The following is an 18698-nucleotide window of genomic DNA, read 5'->3' on the forward strand; positions in this document are numbered from 1 at the left end:
CATGTGGAAAGGTCATATTTTATTATGAATATCAGTATAATGTTAAATATTCCAATACAAGTACTCCTGTCAGTAAACATTTTCCCAGAAAAAGACAGCTTCAATCAACATTCAAAGCACATCACATTCAGTAGACCCTATATTTTTCTAAATCAACAAAGCTGTTAGTAGACTATGTAATCTTATATCCTAGATGAAATGGTACAGTAAAACCCCAGCTATTAAAAACCCTTGAATAGAGCTGAAGATTTACCCCTTTTGATATCAAATTTTCATTTTAATCTTTATCTTCCTACCTTCAATATGGAACACAATTTAATCTGATGGTTCAGCATTATCATGAACATCTATTGTACCGTGCTATAAGTATATTAATGATCTAAGGGGGGGCTGATGGATCAGGCTGATTTGAATTTCTCTTTACTTTTGCTAGCAGTGGGCTTAGCTGTAGTGGTTTCCTCTTTCCCATATCTTTCAGAAATAAAAAAAAAAAATTGGGGGGAGGTTAGAAACCAGTTAACCAAGCTTATCAGATGTGTGACAGAAATGGGCTGAAGGACTCACTGATAAAGTATAAGGGATTTGGGGAATCTTATTTTGGGTACTCAGGTAGCCTTTTTAGTGAGGCTGCCAGATAGCAAAATTCCAGATAGATAATCCTAAGCCCTATTTCAATCTATGAGCCATTGCAGCAGGCTTCTATTTCAGGAAATAAGAACATTATATATATATGGACAGTGATTATAAGGCTATGCATTAAGTGGCTCCATTCTGACATGGAGACAACAGCCTTTAAGTAAAAAATGAGACTGTCTCAAATGTCTTACTCAACAGTTGTATCAGTGTAGAAAGGATTTCAGAATTATCTTAAATGTACAATGTAAACTTCAAATCATGTCTTTTCTTAATAGAGCTGACATTCTAGATAATAAATTCTATCATGTAAAGGTCTAGTTTCAAATCCCAGATTGTTGTAGGTCAAGATTTGAGTAAAAGTAAAATGCTTTGGTGTTGCTAAGAAACTACAAATATTTTAAGAGGAAGTAGGATACAGCATAAGATTCTCAAAGTTCATTTTTTCAAGTTCAGTCCCAGCTTTGTATCTCTGTGATCTTCTGCCTAAGAGTTGGAAAAACAACCATATGCCTAAACATAAAGAAAAAAGTAACTATCTGTTACACGTTCCTCTTCTTACAAAAGCGTTCTCAGAGGTACTGTAGTAGGAAAAAACTTTGAAGTGGAACTAATAAGACTGGGAACTCTAGCTCCAAGCGTTTGAAACTAGACATGATGTCAAAAGAGGGAAAAAAAAAATACAAAAGGCTTCATGGTAGAGAGCTTAGGATTTGGCCTCTGAAGACTTTGGTTCAAATCCTGGTGCTACCCACTTGCCTTGTGGCAAGTATTATCTCTCTGGGCATCTGTCTCCTTTGTAAAATGAGAGGCATGAAACTTGGTTTCTAAGATCCCTTCCATCTTTAAAATTCAATGAGTCTCTGTTAAGTTATACATGTCTGTGGAAGTTAAATTATACATGATGAAATTCTTACTTCATGTTTGAAATGTTTGTATTTACTTTGAAAATACATTCCCATGGGAATGGTCAGAATTGATCATTTCCTTAAGTCAAGACTCCCCCCCACCTACCTCTTCATTTTTGATTACTTTAAATCTTTGGAGGAATTTTAAGAACCTAAAAACAGAGATATGACTTCCTTCCACAAACCTACTGAATAATATTGAATGCAAGCTTTAAACATAATTAAAATAGCCACTCAAATTAGAGACAGTACCTTAACTGAAGGAGTCAACTAATTTGTTCTTGTACTTGATATTAAATCAAAGCTGGAAGAGATCTTACCTTGCTGCTGAAATTTAGCCCTTTTAAAGGGTTTTAGCAGCTTAGCCAAGGTCAAATGTAGTTGCTTAAGAGGGGGAAAAAGAAATACAAGAGGTACAATGGGGAATAAGCAAAGATGTACTGTGGAAAAGGTTGTCATGTTTAATTCTTTCAGATCATTACCAGGCTACCTTTTCTAGTCTTTAAAGGTAGGCCCATTTTGATTTACTTGTTTATTCAAATATTAGCTCTGATTTTCATTTCAGAAATGAGAAATTTTCCTGTTTTCACATTTGATCAAGGTCAATTTGTTTTTAGCAATAGCTCTCTATAGAAGCAGGTACAAAGCCTACCTTATCTATGGCAGCTTATGGAGGAAAATAAAAATTTGAAAATATAACTAGACTAAGCCATTCAGTTTGCCCTGATTCTTTTATGATGAAGTAAAATAATTAACCAAACACTTCAAGAATAAGATATTCTGATTTTTTTTTAAAAGGGTTTACCCATTAAGTACTCGAAAAAGTCTAAAATAGTAGTCTACTTACTTGCCTCTGTGTAGTAATAAAGGTATATAGGGGACTGGTTGGAATCTATACCGAGGCCAAGAAATACCCTGGAAGATGTTAGAATAAATCCCTGAGATTCATATGCTTTGTGATTGACTTCTCCCTCAAAGGCAACTCCTACCCCCACCCACCCACCGCCCTTAATCCCCAAAACCCTTTGCCAAAAAAAAAAAGTATATTTGAGTGTCTGGTTAATTAGGGTTTTATGGCACTAATTCACATTACAGCAACATAGTTCTCACAGCACCATTTGAGAATTCTAAAAGGCCATGGGAAGCTAAATTTTAAGTTTGCTTTCAAAAAATCAAAATTGTTTGCCAGTGTGCTACCTACAATATCTAAAGATATGATAGGCCTTAGTAACAGGATTCCTCCAAATTATTAACAGCACCCTGATTAGCTATTATTTTAATTACTGGCCTGTTAATAGCAAAATGTCACAAAAGTAATTCCAAAGAAAATGCTGTTCTATACAAAAGAGGCCTAAACGTAGTAAGGGACAGGGATGGGACACTTATTTACCAAATCTACTAAAATATCTGGCCCATCACTAGAAGAAAAGTGTGTTCCCAATTATTCAGATCCCATTAAAATCAGTTCTAAGGAAATGCCCAAATTCTGTTGCTTAAGAACAGGCCATAAGCTGAGATTTGATAATTTTTTTTTCTAATGGAATTTTGTTAATAAAAACTAAAATGTATTACATTAATGCTGTGACCCAAAAAGTCGATTTATCATTCCTTGTGGAATGGGGAAAAAAGGAAGGAAAAAGGCACTGATTTTCCTTTTAGTGCGATACTGGTGTCTCCCTGTATCAAGTATAAAATGTAGCCCTATTACTGATTTCTTAATACAATGGTGTTGGCACTGAAATTCCAGGTGTGGAAGAGGATTTAATGACTAGGAAAACAGAATGAAGTAACATTTACAACCAGAGCCCAGGGTCAGTGTATTTACACTGACCTTTCGTTCATTCCCTCCTTCCCTCCCTTTAGTCTTCATTATGCTACAACCAATACTTTCAAGTATTAATGAAAAATAATGTATAAGCCAGGGGAAAATATACAGATTCAAATACATCTCTTTGCCTTGTCACAGAAAGCACATTTTAAAAAGTAAGCCGCACTTAGGATACTTCCAATAGTTAACCCATTTTCAAATATTTATGGCCAAATGTATTACTGGAATTTAGCATAATGCTTTATCCCTGGCATGGCTTTAAAACAAAATTAAAAAAAAAAAACAACCCTAGAAAACAAGACTTTAAAGTTAAATTTTTACCAAGTGATAAAAATGTTCAGATCTTTGTTCATGCCAATAACTAATCTTCAAAAACCCCCAAACTTTTTCATTCTACTCAAATTTACAATTCTGCACCTAAAAGTGTAAACTGCAGTTAGGTGCCAGTGAAATCCTACCACTGCAATCGGGTGACATCTGCTTCAGGACCAGAAAACAACTCAGGCAAGTTTTAAACAGTTAACACTAAATCACTGATTATTTGAGATAAACTTCAATCTCTGAGAACTTCCAGTTCCTTCACTTAGGTAATGCTTGTATTTCAAACAGTAATTTTATCCATTCACTGCACAAGCCCATCTGCACATTAAAAACAAACAGAGTAGAAGTAAATGTTTTATTTTTCCAACTAAATTCCAGTACTACAAGGGCAGTAAAACAATGATACACTGAAAAAAAAAAAATGCAGCAATAAACATTTGTTAAAGACTGATAGAATAAATAAAAACTACAAAAACAAGAAATCATATAAACCCATTCTTAATCCCCCCAAAAGTCCTGGAATACAGAAATGCTCTCCTTCACTATTTCACAGATAGTATTGCAGGCTATTTGCTTAATTGTCCTGGGATTACATTCTAAGTTATCAATGACGGGTTACAGCTTGGTTGTAGTGCACAGTTATTAAAACCACACTAACTTCAATCCGAAGTGTCATTCTACTTTTATTTACACAACCAATGAAGGGCATTTTCTAGAACACCAGCTTTAATCTTTTTTCAAACATATCATTAACATAAGAAGCCAAATTGTAATGATACAGCAAATGAGGCCACTGGTATTAATACAGGTAGCAACAGTCCACATCCAGGTGGTATTGACATCAGGGAGCACTCCAAAATCAGTTGCTGCCTAAAAGTGGTTGCCACTGACAAAAGCTTGAAATAACCTGTGTTCACAGGGGGAGGGGGAGAAATATGGCATTGCTGCAAGTCTTAACTGGGACCACTTGCAGCAACTCAACAGGGAACTGGGCAGCCCACAAATGCAGGAAACGTGATTCATGAAACATCTGAGAAAAAAAGAAGAAAATTAATGGAATGATTTTTCTCAAGAAAACTGATAATTTCGAATAATTAACATCTGTAATAGATACCCTCACCCCACTGATATTTAATATTAATATTTAAAATTAAAAATTAATATATTTTACATGAAATATCAGAATATTAATGTTTAATATTTAACTATTAAAAATCAAATCTATAAATTTGTGTTTTAAATTAAAATATCTAACTACTTACAACTAGCAGGCTGTTCTCCATATCGTCGCATTATCTGATCATGCGTAAATTTCACAAATGCATCATATTGTTCTACAAATAGATTAAGAGGTGAACATGTCAAATTGTAATAATTTACAAAATGAGGCTTCCCAGGTCAATATATTTTTCCCCTTCCTTCCTCCCTTTGATCAAATCTTGTGCTGCAACAACTCTAAATAACAAAATTTGAATTTCTATAATAAATAAATAGTGGTGACATGCTATCACGAAAGGGCATGCTGTTAGCTGAGAGCAAGCCATGTGGGCTTGTGCAAGCAGCAACCCCTTCTCAGCCTAAGATTTCTTCTGTGAAATCCTAGGACTAGAGAACCTAAGTTCTCTGAGTGTTAATAATATGTTCTAAATGATCTTTACTAAATAAATATTTCCTATAAGCCTATAGCCAAATATTTAAATGGACATATATAACTACAAAAAAATTGTAAAGCAAATCAGACTTCCAAAAAAATTTAACTTACTGTTATAGGTTAGCATTAGTCACTATGGTCATGAAAACCAAAAAGCAGATCAATTTTTGCCCTATTTTCTATAGATTCATATCCTTTTTTGGAATTCTCATGAGTTCTTTTAAAAAAAATCTATTAACAGTTTAGAAAATGCCAACACTAACATTTCAAGTACCTGAGAATGAAGTATTTCACCTGCATATGCTTTCCAGAGCCAAGACAGCATAAGCTTAATTTATAGGAAAAAATGTAACAAGCAGATATACCTGCAAGTTTTGTGGTCAATATTTCTTCATACTCTTCACGAACCTTCTCTTCACGTTCTTTCAGCAAACGTTCACAGATCATCCCAACCTGCCTTAGAGTAAATAGGGGCTGTTCTTTTTTTAATGGTGATGATGCTGTAGATGAAGTGCCTACATATAATGTATGAAGAAAAAAAGATACAATTCAGAACCATAACCACAAACAGAACCTTAAGTGTAAGGAGGCCCTAGTTCTAACCAGTTGCCAACTTACTTGTGGTGTTAACCATTTTTGGACTAAATACCTTGAGGGTTTTCTAAGTTCCATATATTGTTGGGTGTTTTTTTGTTTTTTCTTTTAGCTATCAAAGCTTCAATTCTAGATCCTTTTATTTCCTATACACCAAAATAATGGCTGTAAATTCAGAGATTTAAAAAGTACTAATACTATCATTTATTTAGAATCATAAGACTATACAGCAAAACACTGCCAGTATTTATGGTCCAACACAGAACTGGATAATCAACATATGATTTTCAAAATTGGGAAACACTAGGAGGGTAAGGGATGGGGGTGGGGGAGTGAGTGGTGGTGGTAGTTGAAATTTTGTTAGGGTTAGGCACACAAAAAATAAGGTGGCCTCTAATCATCCAAGTATAAGGATTTTGTAATGAAATTTGTTACACTACTTATCATTACAATGAAGGATTTTAAAACAAAACCATTTCTCAGTCCTGATGGAATATACACAAAGTACCTATGTGTGTGTAATGAGACTTTATATTAATCAGGTTATTAACAAGTGTGAGTCCTCCTCCAGTCTAAAGGGAAAGTAGCCATTTATGCCTCAAGTTGTAAAAACATGGTCTCTATCCCATATACAACTTGCTATATCCTAAGAGATTACTGGGAATGTTCCTTCAAGTAGACCATTTCTTTCTAAAAATTAGCAAATGAGAAAATTTCAGTCTTAGCTCTCTTAGCCCCTAGTCACTAGAATGCTTCCCACTACAGCACCTGCTCTTACTTTGCTGGCCCACCACTGCTCTAGAGTACACAGACTTCTCTATCTTCTTAAGCTAGAAAAGTGACTTTCTTGGCTTTCTCAATCAGAATTCTGTCTAGCACGTATTTAAGGTTTGTTATGAAGGTATACTGGGTGAAAATGCTGGCTCTTACTTCTCCATCCTGATTCTACTAGAAATAATTTTTTAATGATATAAAACTGCTATAAACTTATATAAATTATAAGTTCAGTTTTTCTTCTATAACCAGGTGATACTGGATATGTGCATCTACTGTGTAGCCCTTTCCTTCCCTCCTTCAACTTGTATTAATATTGCTGAAATGTGTTCTAATAAATATTTTAGTTTCTTATGAAAATTTGGAACCACTGGCATATTTTGAAATAAGAGCTATGCAACGAAGTTATGAAAAAGAGAATAAGCAACTTTCTAAGAGAGGTACAGAATACTACTGAAGAAAATAACTCCTTAAAAATTAAGAATTGGCCAAATGGAAGCTAATGATTCCATGAAACATCAAGAAATCATAAAACAAAGTCAAAATAATGAAAAAACAGAAGACTGAAATCTCATATGAAAAACAACTGACCTAGAAAATAAATCAAAGAGATATAATTACCACATGAAATCCATAAAGAAAAAGAAATATATATTAATTATAATATAATTTCAAGAAATTATAAAGGAAACTGCTCAGATCTTAGAAACAGAGGGCAAAGTAGGAATCAAAAGAATCGATCAGTAACCTCTTGAAAGAAACCCCAAAATGAAACTCCCAAGGAATCAGATAAACAAATCCAGAAATCCCAGGCCAAAGAGAAAATAACAGCAAGTCGCAAACAAAAAATAAAAAATTCAAGTACTATGGAACCAGTCAAGATCACATAACATTTCACAACCACTACCATAAAGAAACAAAAGGGCTTGGAATATGATATTCTGGAAGGCAACGGATAACAGCCAAGAATAATCTATCCAGCAAAACTAAGTATAATCCTACATGGGGAAGACTTTCTAGAATTCCTGATAAAAAGACCAGAGGTGAAAATCGGAAATTCAAACAAGACTAAATAGAAGCATAAAATGGTAAACATGAGGGAGAATTCCTAAGGGAGTTGAAAAGGCTAATGTGCTTACATTTTTAATATGGAGTGAGGATACATATAAACCCCTCAGAACTTTATAATCACTCGGGCTGTTACAGGGAGTCTAATTAGACAGAGACAGCTGGTGTGGCACAATGGATAAAGCACTGGCTGCAAACAATTACTAGCTGGGTGATCTGGAGGCAAGCCACTTCATACCCTCTGCCTCAGTTCCTCATCTGTCAGATGAGCTGAAGAAACGAACCATTAGAGTATTTTTGCCAAGAAAACCTCAAATGGGGTTCACAGAGTCTGACATGACTGAAACAACTGAACAACAAAATCAGACAAGATCTGGGTGTAATTCTACAATATTGTAATGCTCTGAATAAAAGAATGGAAGAGTGGGAAAGAAGAACGCACAGGGAAAGGAGGGAAGGAAAAAGGAAAAACAAGGAAAATTACCTCACATAAATGGGGTATACAAAGAAGAGTTTATACAATGGAGAGGAGAACAGTCAACACTGAATGTCACATCTGTATTGGTTCAAGGAAGAAAAAAGAAACATACAAACATTTGGCAAAGAAATTAATCTTACCCAAAAAGTATGAGGGAAAGAGATTAAGAAAAAGGGGAGGGGGGAAAATAGGAGGGAGGGTAGATTGAGGAAGGTCGCAGTCAGAAGCGAAACAGATTAATAAGGAGAGTAGAGGATTGAAAAAAAAATATAAGAATAGCATGGAGGGAAATATAATTAGTTAGCAGTCATAACTGTGAATGTGATGAGCAAAATGCATTAGAAACAAGAATCCCATAAGATGTAGTTTATAAAAAATACACCGAACAGAAAAATACACAAAATCTGTTCTGTTTGAAGCTTAAGAAAAGAAGGCAGGTGGCAATCACGATCTCAGACGAAGTTAAGAGATAAACACCAAAACTACATTTTGATAAAAAAGGTAACACAGATGATGAATATTAATACTGAACAAATGCAACAAATGGCATAACATCTAAATTATTGAAGGAAATGTGAGAAAGTTACAGAAGGAAACAGAAAATAAATTACACAGACGAAACAAAATACTAGTGGGGGGGACTCCTCTCAAATCCATATAAATCTAATCACAAAATAAAAAAGTTAGTAAGATAAATTAAATTTTAGGAAAGTTGGTTAAGATAGACAGCCCTAAAATACTGAATGGGAATGGAAAAGAACACACCTTTTTCTCAGCTGTATGTGGCACCTTCACATATATTAGGGCATAAAAACTTCATAAACACATCATAATGATCTTAATGCAATAAAATAGTATTCAATAAAGGGTCTTTGAAGCACTGATTAAAAATTAACTGGAAACTAAATAACCTAATCCTAGAGAATGAGTGGAAGAAAGAATAAATCACAGTATCAATAATTTCATTGAAGATAACAGCAACAATGAGACAACATAGCAAATTTGTGAGATGCAACAAAAGCAGTGCTAAGGAGAAAATTTATATCACTAAACACGTTAACGAAAGAGTGAAAGATTAGATCTACAAAATGGGCATGCAACTAAAAAACCCAGAAAACAAACACATTTAAACCACTAATTAAACACCAAAACAGAAATACTGAAAATCAAAGGAGAGATTAACAAAATTGAAAGTTTTTTTTTTAAATGAATAAAACTAGGAGCTGTTTAGAAAAAAGATAAATCATTTGCTAATCTGGCAAAAAAAAAGGGGGGGGAGGAAAACCAAATTATCAGTACTGAAAATGAATAGGGGAATTCACAGGCAATAAAGGAACTAGTATAATTTTATTTCAAGTATTTCTATCTTTGTGCCTATTTGGTAATTTTCATTGATGAACGATGAATTTAAGAATGATCAGAATTAACGAAATTTGTAAGCATAACCCAAGTTATGATTTTATTAGTCTTCATTTTGTAAGGATTTATATTTGGTGTATGTTCAAGAAACTTTCTGATTTTATATTTCATTTAGACTGTATACTTGCTCTCAGTTAGAAAACTGCATGATGAAGTTTTAATGTGGTCAGTTTAATGCTGTATCATGGTTTTGTTATTTCTAAGACCAACTACAAATACAGTACTATATTTTGAAGCAGGTTTAAAATTATTTTCTGAAGGCATAATATTTTAAAGTTTAATTTTAATGTTGTACCTTACTGTCACTAAATTAGATCTTTTATATTTGGTAGAAGTATAAAGTCACATAAAGGTAAAAAGCAATTTGAAGAACTAAAATTTAATTTGATAGTTTATGTAACCCTCATGAAAGTGAAAGACTTGAGTATAGCTACAGTGAAATCATGTGCCATTTGTATTTTCTCCATGTAGTGTTGCTAAATATCATAGAAATTAAGAGTAAGAGGTAGAGTCAAGATGGTGGAGTAAAAGCAGTGACTTGCTTGAGCTCTCCCCCAAACCCCTCCAAATACCTGTAAAAAAAAAATAGCTTTAAAATTCTAGAGCAGCAGAAGCCACAAAAAGACAGAGCAAAACAAATTTCCAGCCCAAAGCAAACTGGATGGTTGATTGGAAAGGTCTATTGCGCCAGGTTAGGAGAGGGAAGCAGTTCAGTATGGGCACGCAGGCAAAGACCAGGCCTCAGTGAACCTGGAGCAGACCTCAGGGGACTGAATCACTAGTAGCTGTGGCAGTTTCCAGACTTCTCAACCCACAAAAGCCAAAGACAACTTAGAAGGTCAGTAGGAAAGGTCTGTGACCACGCTGAGAGAGAAGCGCAGTCCCAGCCCTAGCCCCAGTGCAGCCCCAGGGGTAGCGGCTGCTTTGGAGCTCTCGGCGCAGACTGAGGGGGAATTGAGTGGCTGATCAGAGGGGGATTGCAGGGATCTCTTTGCTGGTGCTAAGGCAGGAATCTCTTGCTTTGCCCGTGCTTAGATCTGGGTCACAGTTCTGGGGCGAGGAGGAGCACTGGCATGGTGGAACTTGTGGTTGTAGAGAGAGAATCCTCCTCACTGTTCCAAGACAGAAAAAAGTGTTTGTGGTCACTCATAGACCAAAGCACAGGCCAGGAAAAGAGTAAATATCTTGCCTTTGATCACAGCACCTTAGAAAAACTGAAAATTTACTCCCTAGAAGTATCTCTGAAAACAACTACACAAAACCCCTGAAGCTTGGGACAGTACATTCGCCACACTGGAAACAGATTCCTACCTTAACAAAGAGTCTATAACTCAAGTAATTGGCTGAGGTCATGAGCAAGCAGCGCAAAAAGAGTCAGACCATAGAATCTTACTTTGGTGACAAAGAACAAAACATACAACCAGAAGAAGACAACAAAGTTAAAACTCCTACATCCAAAGTCTCCAAGAAAAATATGAATAAGTCCCAGGCCATGGAAGAACCCAAAAAGGATTTTGAGAAGTAAAAGAAGTAGAGGAAAAACTGGGAAGAGAAATGAGAGTGATGCAAGAAAATCATGAAAAACAAGTCAACAGCTTGCTAAAGGAGACCCCCCAAAATACTGGAAATAACACTTTAAAAAACAGCCTAACCCAAATGGCAAAAGAGGTCCAAAAAGCAAAATTGGCCAAATGGAAAAGGAAGTACAAAAGCTCACTGAAGAAAATACCTCCTTAAAAATTAGAATGGAACAAATGGAAGCTAGTGACTTTATGAGGAATCAAGATATTGTAAAACAAAACCAAAAGAATGAAAAAATAGAAGACAATATGAAATATCTCACTGGAAAAACAACTGACCTGGAAAATAGATCCAGGAGAGATAATTTAAAAATTATTGGACTATCTGAAAGCCATGATCAAAAAAAGAGCCTGGGCATCATTTTTCAAGAAATCATCAAGGAAAACTGCCCTGACATTCTAGAACCAGAAGGTAAAATAGAAATTGAAAGATCCACCGATCACCTCCTGAAAGAGATCCCCAAAGGAAAACTTCTAGGACTATTGTAGCCAAATTCCAGAAAATATTGCAAGCAGCCAGAAAGAAATAATTCAAGTATTGTGGAAACACAATCAGGGTAACACAAGATTTATCAGCTTCTACATTAAGGGACCACAGGGCTTGGAATGTAATATTCTGGAGGGCAAAGGAGATAGGATTACAACCAAGAATCCCCTATCCAGCAAAACTGAGCAAAATCCTTCAGGGGAAAAAAATGGACATTCAGTAAAATAGAGGACTTTCAAGCATTCTTGATGAAAAGACCAGAGCTGAATAGAAAAACTGACTTTCAAATATAAGACTCAAGAGAAGCATGAAGACGTAAACAGGAAAAGAGAAATCATAAGGGACTTATTAAAGTTGAATTGTTTACATTCCTGCATGGAAAGATATTTGTAACTCATGAGACCTTTGTCAGTATTAGAGTAGTTGGAGGGGAAAAAAATTACATGTATATATAGATTTATAGATAGATAGAGGGCACAGGGTGAGTTGAAGATGAAGGGGTGACATCTGGAGAATAAAATTAAGGGGTGAGACAAGGGAGAAAATCTGGAACCCAGTTTTAAAAACAAATGTTAAAAATTGTTTTCACATGCAACTAGGAAATAAGGTATACAGGCAATAGGGAATGGAAATCTATCCTGACCTATGGAAAAATAAAAGGGGAAGGGGTAATAGAAGGAAGGACAGATTAGGGGAAGGGGTATTCAGAATGCAGGCCATCTTGGGGTGGGGGGAAGGATGAAATGGGGAGAAAATTTGGAACTCAAAATCTTGTGGAAGTGAATGTTGAAAACTAAAAATAAATATAAATTTTTAAAAATAAAAGAAAAGTATAGGAATGAAAGGTTTCACTAAAATGCTAAGTAACATCTATCTAAAACAAAGAGCAAGCATTATCTATAAGGGGGATAAGCTAGAATCCTTTCCTACAAGATCAGGGAAGAGGCAAGGATGTCCAGTATCAAGATTATTATTCAATATTGTACTAGAAATGCTACCTATAAGACAAGAAAAAAGAAACTTTAGGAATAAGTATAAGCAACAATGAAACAAAACTCACTTTTTGCAGACATTACGATAGTTTACCTAAAGAACCGAAGAGTCAACTAAAAAACTAACTGAAACAATTGACTTCAGCAAAGGTGCAGGATATAAAATAAACTTATACAAATTATTAGCATTTCTTTATGTTACCAACAAAATCCAGCAGGAAGAGCTAGAAAGAGAAATTCCATTCAAAATAACTTCAAACAGTATAAAATATTTGGGAATCTACTTGCCAAGACACACACAATAACTATTTGAATCCAATTACAAAACACAAAGATCTAAATAATTAGAGAAATAAATTGCTCACAGTTAGACCGAGCCAATATAATAAAAATGACAATATTACCTAAATTAATTTACTTATTCAGTGCTGTGCCATGCCAAACTACCAAGGAGTTACTTTGGAGAACTAGAAATAAATAATAAAATTCATTTGGAGAAACAAAAGGTCAAAAATATCAAGGGAGGGGCAGCTAGGTGGGGCAGTGGATAGAGTACTGGCCCTGAAGTCCAGAGGACTTGAGTTCAAATCTGGCCTCAGGCCAAACACCTAACACTTACTAGCTGTGTGATTCTGGGCAAGTCACTTAACCCCAAATGCCTGAAAAATAATTAAAAAAAAAAAAAATCAAGGGAATCAATTAAAAAAAAAAACAATAGGAAGGAAAGGGGTGGCCTAGCAGTATCAGATCTCTAATTATACTACAAAGCTATAATCATCAATTTGGTCCCAGCTAAGAAATAGAGCAGTGGATTCGTGGAACAGATTAGGTATACAATATACAAAAGCAAGTATATACAGTAATCTAGTGTCTGATATATCCAAAGATCCCAGCCAATAGGGCAATAACTCACTATTGACAAAAACTATTGAGAAAATTGGAAAAGTCTGGTAGAAACTAGGCAAAGACCAATATCTCACACTGTATTCCACACTAAACTCAAAATGGATGTATGATTTAAACATAAAATGTGATATCATAAGCAAATTAGTGGAGAAGGGAAAAAATTACCTTTCAGACTTTGGATAGAGGAAGAGCTCATGATGACCAAATAAGAGAGATGTTTACAGGAAGTAAAATGGGTAATTTTGGTTATAAAAAACTAAAAAGCTTTTCAACAAAACCAATGCAGGTAAAATTATAAGAAAAGCAAGAAATGAATTCCTTCGTAGCACCTTTCTCTGCATTTCAAATATATATGTGTGTGTGTGTGTGTATATATATATATACATATATATATATACATATATATATATACATATATATATATATATATATCTACAACAATAAAAGCCATTACCCCAAATGATAAATGGCCAAACACAGGCAGTTTTCAGAAGAAATCAAAACTTATCAATAGCCACATGAAAAAAATGCTCCAAATTACACATAATTAAACAAAAATTTACAACTCTGAAGTACTACTTCACACCTATCACGCTGGGTAAGATGATGAAAAAGGAAAATAACAAATGCCAAAGGGAATATGGGAAAACAAGTATACTAATGCAGGGCTTCTTAAACTTTTTCTGCTAGAGACCCCCTTTTTCAGGGTTTAGCTGCATTTGTTGGTGTTGCACGGTATACACAGTACAAAATGTGCATGCTTTGTGTTCATAACCAAGGCTGCAATGAAGCTGAGCTGCCAGAAACACATTAGATTCATTATGTGTTTGATTTTTAATTAATTTTTGGTGGTTGTGCATTCAGAAACCTTGCCAAATTTCTTATGACCCCATATGGGGTCCTGACCCACAGTTTAAGAAGCACTGTACTGTTAGTGGAGGTGTGAACTAATCCAACTATTCTGGAAAGGAATTTGGAATTATACCTGAAAGGCTATTAAAGTGCATTAAGCTCTGGAGACCTAGCAACACTGCTACTAGGGCCATACCACAAAAATAAAAGGACCCATATGTACAAAAATATTTATAGTAGCTCTTTTTGCTGTGGCAAAGAATTGGAAACTGAGGGGATAACCAAAAACTGAACAATAGTTACTTATGGTATATCAATGTGACAGAATACTATTATGCTGTAAGAAACAATGAAGGCGATGGTTTCAAAAAAACCTGGAAGGCCTGTATGAACTGATGTAAAATACAGTGAGCAAAACCAAGAGAACAATCTACACAGCAACAGTATTGTAAAGATAATCAGTTTTGAAAGACTGTAAATAGGACCAAAACAATGACCCACCACTGCTCCCAAGGATTCATGATGAAAATGCTATCCAACTCTAGATAGAAAACTGATGGACTCAAAGTGTAGACTGAAGCCCATCCCCCACCTTTCTTTTGTTTCCCCTCCAATCCCCACCACCACCTCCAAACATGGTTAATGCAAAATTGTTTTGTATGACTTCATATTTGTAATGGGTTTTGTTTTGGGTTTTTTTTTTGGCCTTCTCGTGGGGAGAGGGGAGGGAGAGAATTTGAAATAGAAAAAAAAAAAAGAATAAGTCTCTGTGCTTTAAAAATAAATAAGAACCACCCACTCAAAATTTCAATGGAAAAATATTTAAGATATATAATTCCCTGAATTAGAAAGACATAAAGAACTTGACTCCAGATCAAAACCCTACTAGACTAAGCTCTGTGGGAATTGGGGCAGTGTTCTTATTCTTTGTTATTTCTTTATAGTACCTACAAAAGGTGTCTGATAAAGTGTTACAATTCATGTAATAATGGTGTTTTTGTGGGCTATTATATATCTAGGCTACTTGCCTCTATACAAGTGACTCTATAGCAGAGACTTATTTTTCTGTCCAGTTTATTGTACTACTACCTCACCGCCCACTTCACTGTCCCTATTAATGAACCCACCTAGTCAAATCTTTAATAATTTACTACTACTACTACTACTACTAGAAAAAAAAAATCTGTGCTACTATACATTGAGCATTTCACTTTCTAATTTACTGATCAAAGCATTCTTCAATCAGCATCGTGCAGTGCAGAGAGTGCTGAATTTGGTTGTTGGGAAAACCTGGATCCAAATCCTAATTCTGACACTGGCTATGTGATCTTGAACAAATCACTTAGCTTCACGGTTCATTAGGCAATTTCTAAGGCTCTTTGTTGCAGAGAAGGTGCTGACTTTTAATCTATATCTTCATCCAGGATTTCTCTATAGCAATGAAATTCATTACAGGTCCAGTTCCTAACCCCATCCCTACTTCTAAGGCTGTCAATGCCCACTTCAGAGAAACAAATGCCTCAGTTTATTTTCAACTTTACTCATTACAAGTACACTAAATCAAACACCCAGAAATTTTACTGTAACAGACTTCGGCCAGTTTAAAATTAAAATTGAAAAAAATCTTTAAAATCACCAAGTCTACTGGTCCAGATTGACCACTCCTCAGCAATTCTTAATTTAATACAAAACTTCTTGAGTCAAACAAAATGACTTTTTCTCCTACCTATGTTCTATTCCCATGCCTTACACCAAGCTGAGGCAGTCATCCAAACCAGACTAACCAATTTTAATCCTATCCAATGCAAGAAACCACTTCTATGACATGTCTGATAGTCACCTAGCATCTGTTCATGAGATACTTAGGGAAGGAAATTTCACAACTTATGGCAAACCAGGCTGTACCACTGTTAAATAACTCTATTAAAATAAAGTACTACTGTCAAGATGGCTTAAAAAAGTGGCTAGTCAGTAAAAGAGAACATTCAAACCCCAGCTTCCTCTCTTTGGTTAAGAAAATCAAATTTTATTAATGTATTGTTGGTAGAGTTGCAAACTGATCCAACCAATCTGGAGAGCATTTGGAACTATGCACAAAGGGCTATAACACTGTGTATACCCTTTTACCCAGCAATACCATTTCTAGGTCTATATCCCAAAGAGATAAAACAAATGGGAAAAGGACCCACATGCACAAAAATATTTACAACAGCTCTTTTTGTGGTGGCAAAGAATTGGAAATTGAGGGGATGCCCACCAGTTGGTGAATGGCTGAACAAGTTGTGGTATATGAATGTAATAGAATACTACTGTGCTATAAGAAATAATGAGCAGGTGGACTTCAGAAAAACCTGGAAAGACTTATATGGACTGATGCTGAGTGAAGTGAGCAGAACCAGGAGAATGTCGTACACAGTAACAAGCCACATTGTATGATGAATGACTTTGAGAATTAACTCTTCTTAGCACTGCAAGGATCTAAGACAACTCCAAAAGACTCATGACGGAAAATGCTGTCCACATCCAAAAAACGAACTATGGAGTCTGAATGCAGATCAAAGCTTATTATTTTCTCTCTTTTTTTTTGTTTTTTCTTTCTCATGGTTTCTTCCATTGGTTCTAATTCTTCTTTAGAACATGAACATGACTAATGTGAAAATAGGTTTAATATGAATTTAACAATTTACATGCCATCTTGGGGGAGGGAGAGGAAAGAGATGGGGAGAAAATCTGGAACTCAAAATCTTGTGGAGGTGAATGCTGAAAACTAAAAATTAGTAAATAATTTTTTAAAAAAATCACATTTTGACTACACTCACCTGGAGAAGCTGGTCCACTGAGGAGAAATGCATGTGGCTGTGAATCAGAAGAACAGCAAGGATCTGTCTGTTGGAAGCTAGTTTCTAAATGTCTTCTCTTCTGCATACGTTTATATTCTTGTTTTATGTTGTACAGAATTTGTTCTAAAAATAAAACATTTTACAAGGTTAAAAATTTAGCAAGAAAGCACACAGACACACAAATTCTGATCAGATTTCTAACATGTATCAGTTGTCTCCTCAATGTCATTATTCTAAAGCCTAAACACAAAGATTTTCCTCCAAACCACCCAAAAGTGACATTCAAAGCTAAAGTCATTGTTTATTCTTAAGTCTAAAGACAATTGGCATAAATGAGTATGAGCTAGCAACATACAGAAATAATACCCTGCAAATAGCATGGTACAGTGGAATGAAACACTGATTCTAAAGTCAGAAAACCAGAGTTCAAATACTGCCTGCTTCTTACTACATGTTTAACCTTGAATAATTTTGAAATTTCTCAGGGCCTTAGTCTCCTCTGTAAAATTGAGGGTGGGTGGGAAAGGGTTCCCTTCCAACTCTAGATCCATAATACTATCATTACCTATTTGGGACTTGACTAGGTGGCAAAGTGGATAGAGCACTGGACTTGGAGTCAGTTAAGACCTGAGTTTAAAGACAGCTTCAGATACCTACAAGCTGTGTGGATCCTGGGCAAGTGACTTATTTTCTCAATCTGCCTAAATTTTCTCACCTCTAAAATGAGGATAACAATAGCACCGACCTCACCCCAGTTTGCTGTGAGGATCACATGAGATAATATTTATAAAGTACTTATTTAGCACAGGGCCTGGCACCTATTAGGTGCTTAAATCAATTAACTTCCTCCCTCCTATAACTTCTACAATAACTAAAATATGGCCAACAACTGGAGAGTAAACAAGAGTCCTCTAAAAAGACAAAACAGATGTCCCAAAAATGAACTGCCTGGTATTAACAATCAACTCACTTATAATTTAATCCTATTTTACACAAAACAAATCTAACAAGTTTACTTATCTGGTTTCCCAAGTCAAGAGGAGATCAGAAAGATCAGTGGAGCTGCTTATGTGCAGACACAGTATAGTAGTAAGAGGAGTCTAGTCCAGGAATCCCTTGGGGTCCAGAAGACCCTTTCAGGGGAGTCCATGAGGTCAAAATTATTTTAATAATAATAATAATAATAATGTGTTTAAGATTCTAACATAGTACATATAGAGATATAACCCACATAAACACAAGTTCTTTGGGGAGATCCTCAAGAATTAAGAGTTATGGGGGACCAAAAAGTTTGAGAACCACTAATGTAGAAAATTGCAAAGTGAGTCAAGAAATGCTACATCTAGAACTGTGAATGACTTGAGTTA

At 35.2% G+C, this 18698-nt stretch overlaps 1 protein-coding gene across 1 annotated transcript in view; it reads right to left on the reverse strand.

Moving 5' to 3' along the window:
* Positions 1–4031: 4031 nt before the first annotated feature.
* AKIRIN2 (akirin 2) overlaps positions 4032–18698 on the reverse strand; it is a 33426-nt gene continuing 18759 nt past the window's right edge. Inside the window, exons 2-5 of the mRNA XM_027855142.1 lie at positions 17311–17454; positions 5707–5856; positions 4953–5024; positions 4032–4720 (exon numbers count right to left, since the gene is read on the reverse strand). Coding sequence (XP_027710943.1) covers positions 4710–4720; positions 4953–5024; positions 5707–5856; positions 17311–17454 — 377 coding nt within the window. The 3' untranslated portion in view covers positions 4032–4709. The remainder of the gene's footprint in view (positions 4721–4952; positions 5025–5706; positions 5857–17310; positions 17455–18698) is intronic.

This window comes from Vombatus ursinus, unplaced genomic scaffold, assembly GCF_900497805.2.
Source record: "Vombatus ursinus unplaced genomic scaffold, bare-nosed wombat genome assembly UNPS02000582.1, whole genome shotgun sequence".
Classification (NCBI taxonomy): Eukaryota; Metazoa; Chordata; class Mammalia; order Diprotodontia; family Vombatidae; genus Vombatus; species Vombatus ursinus.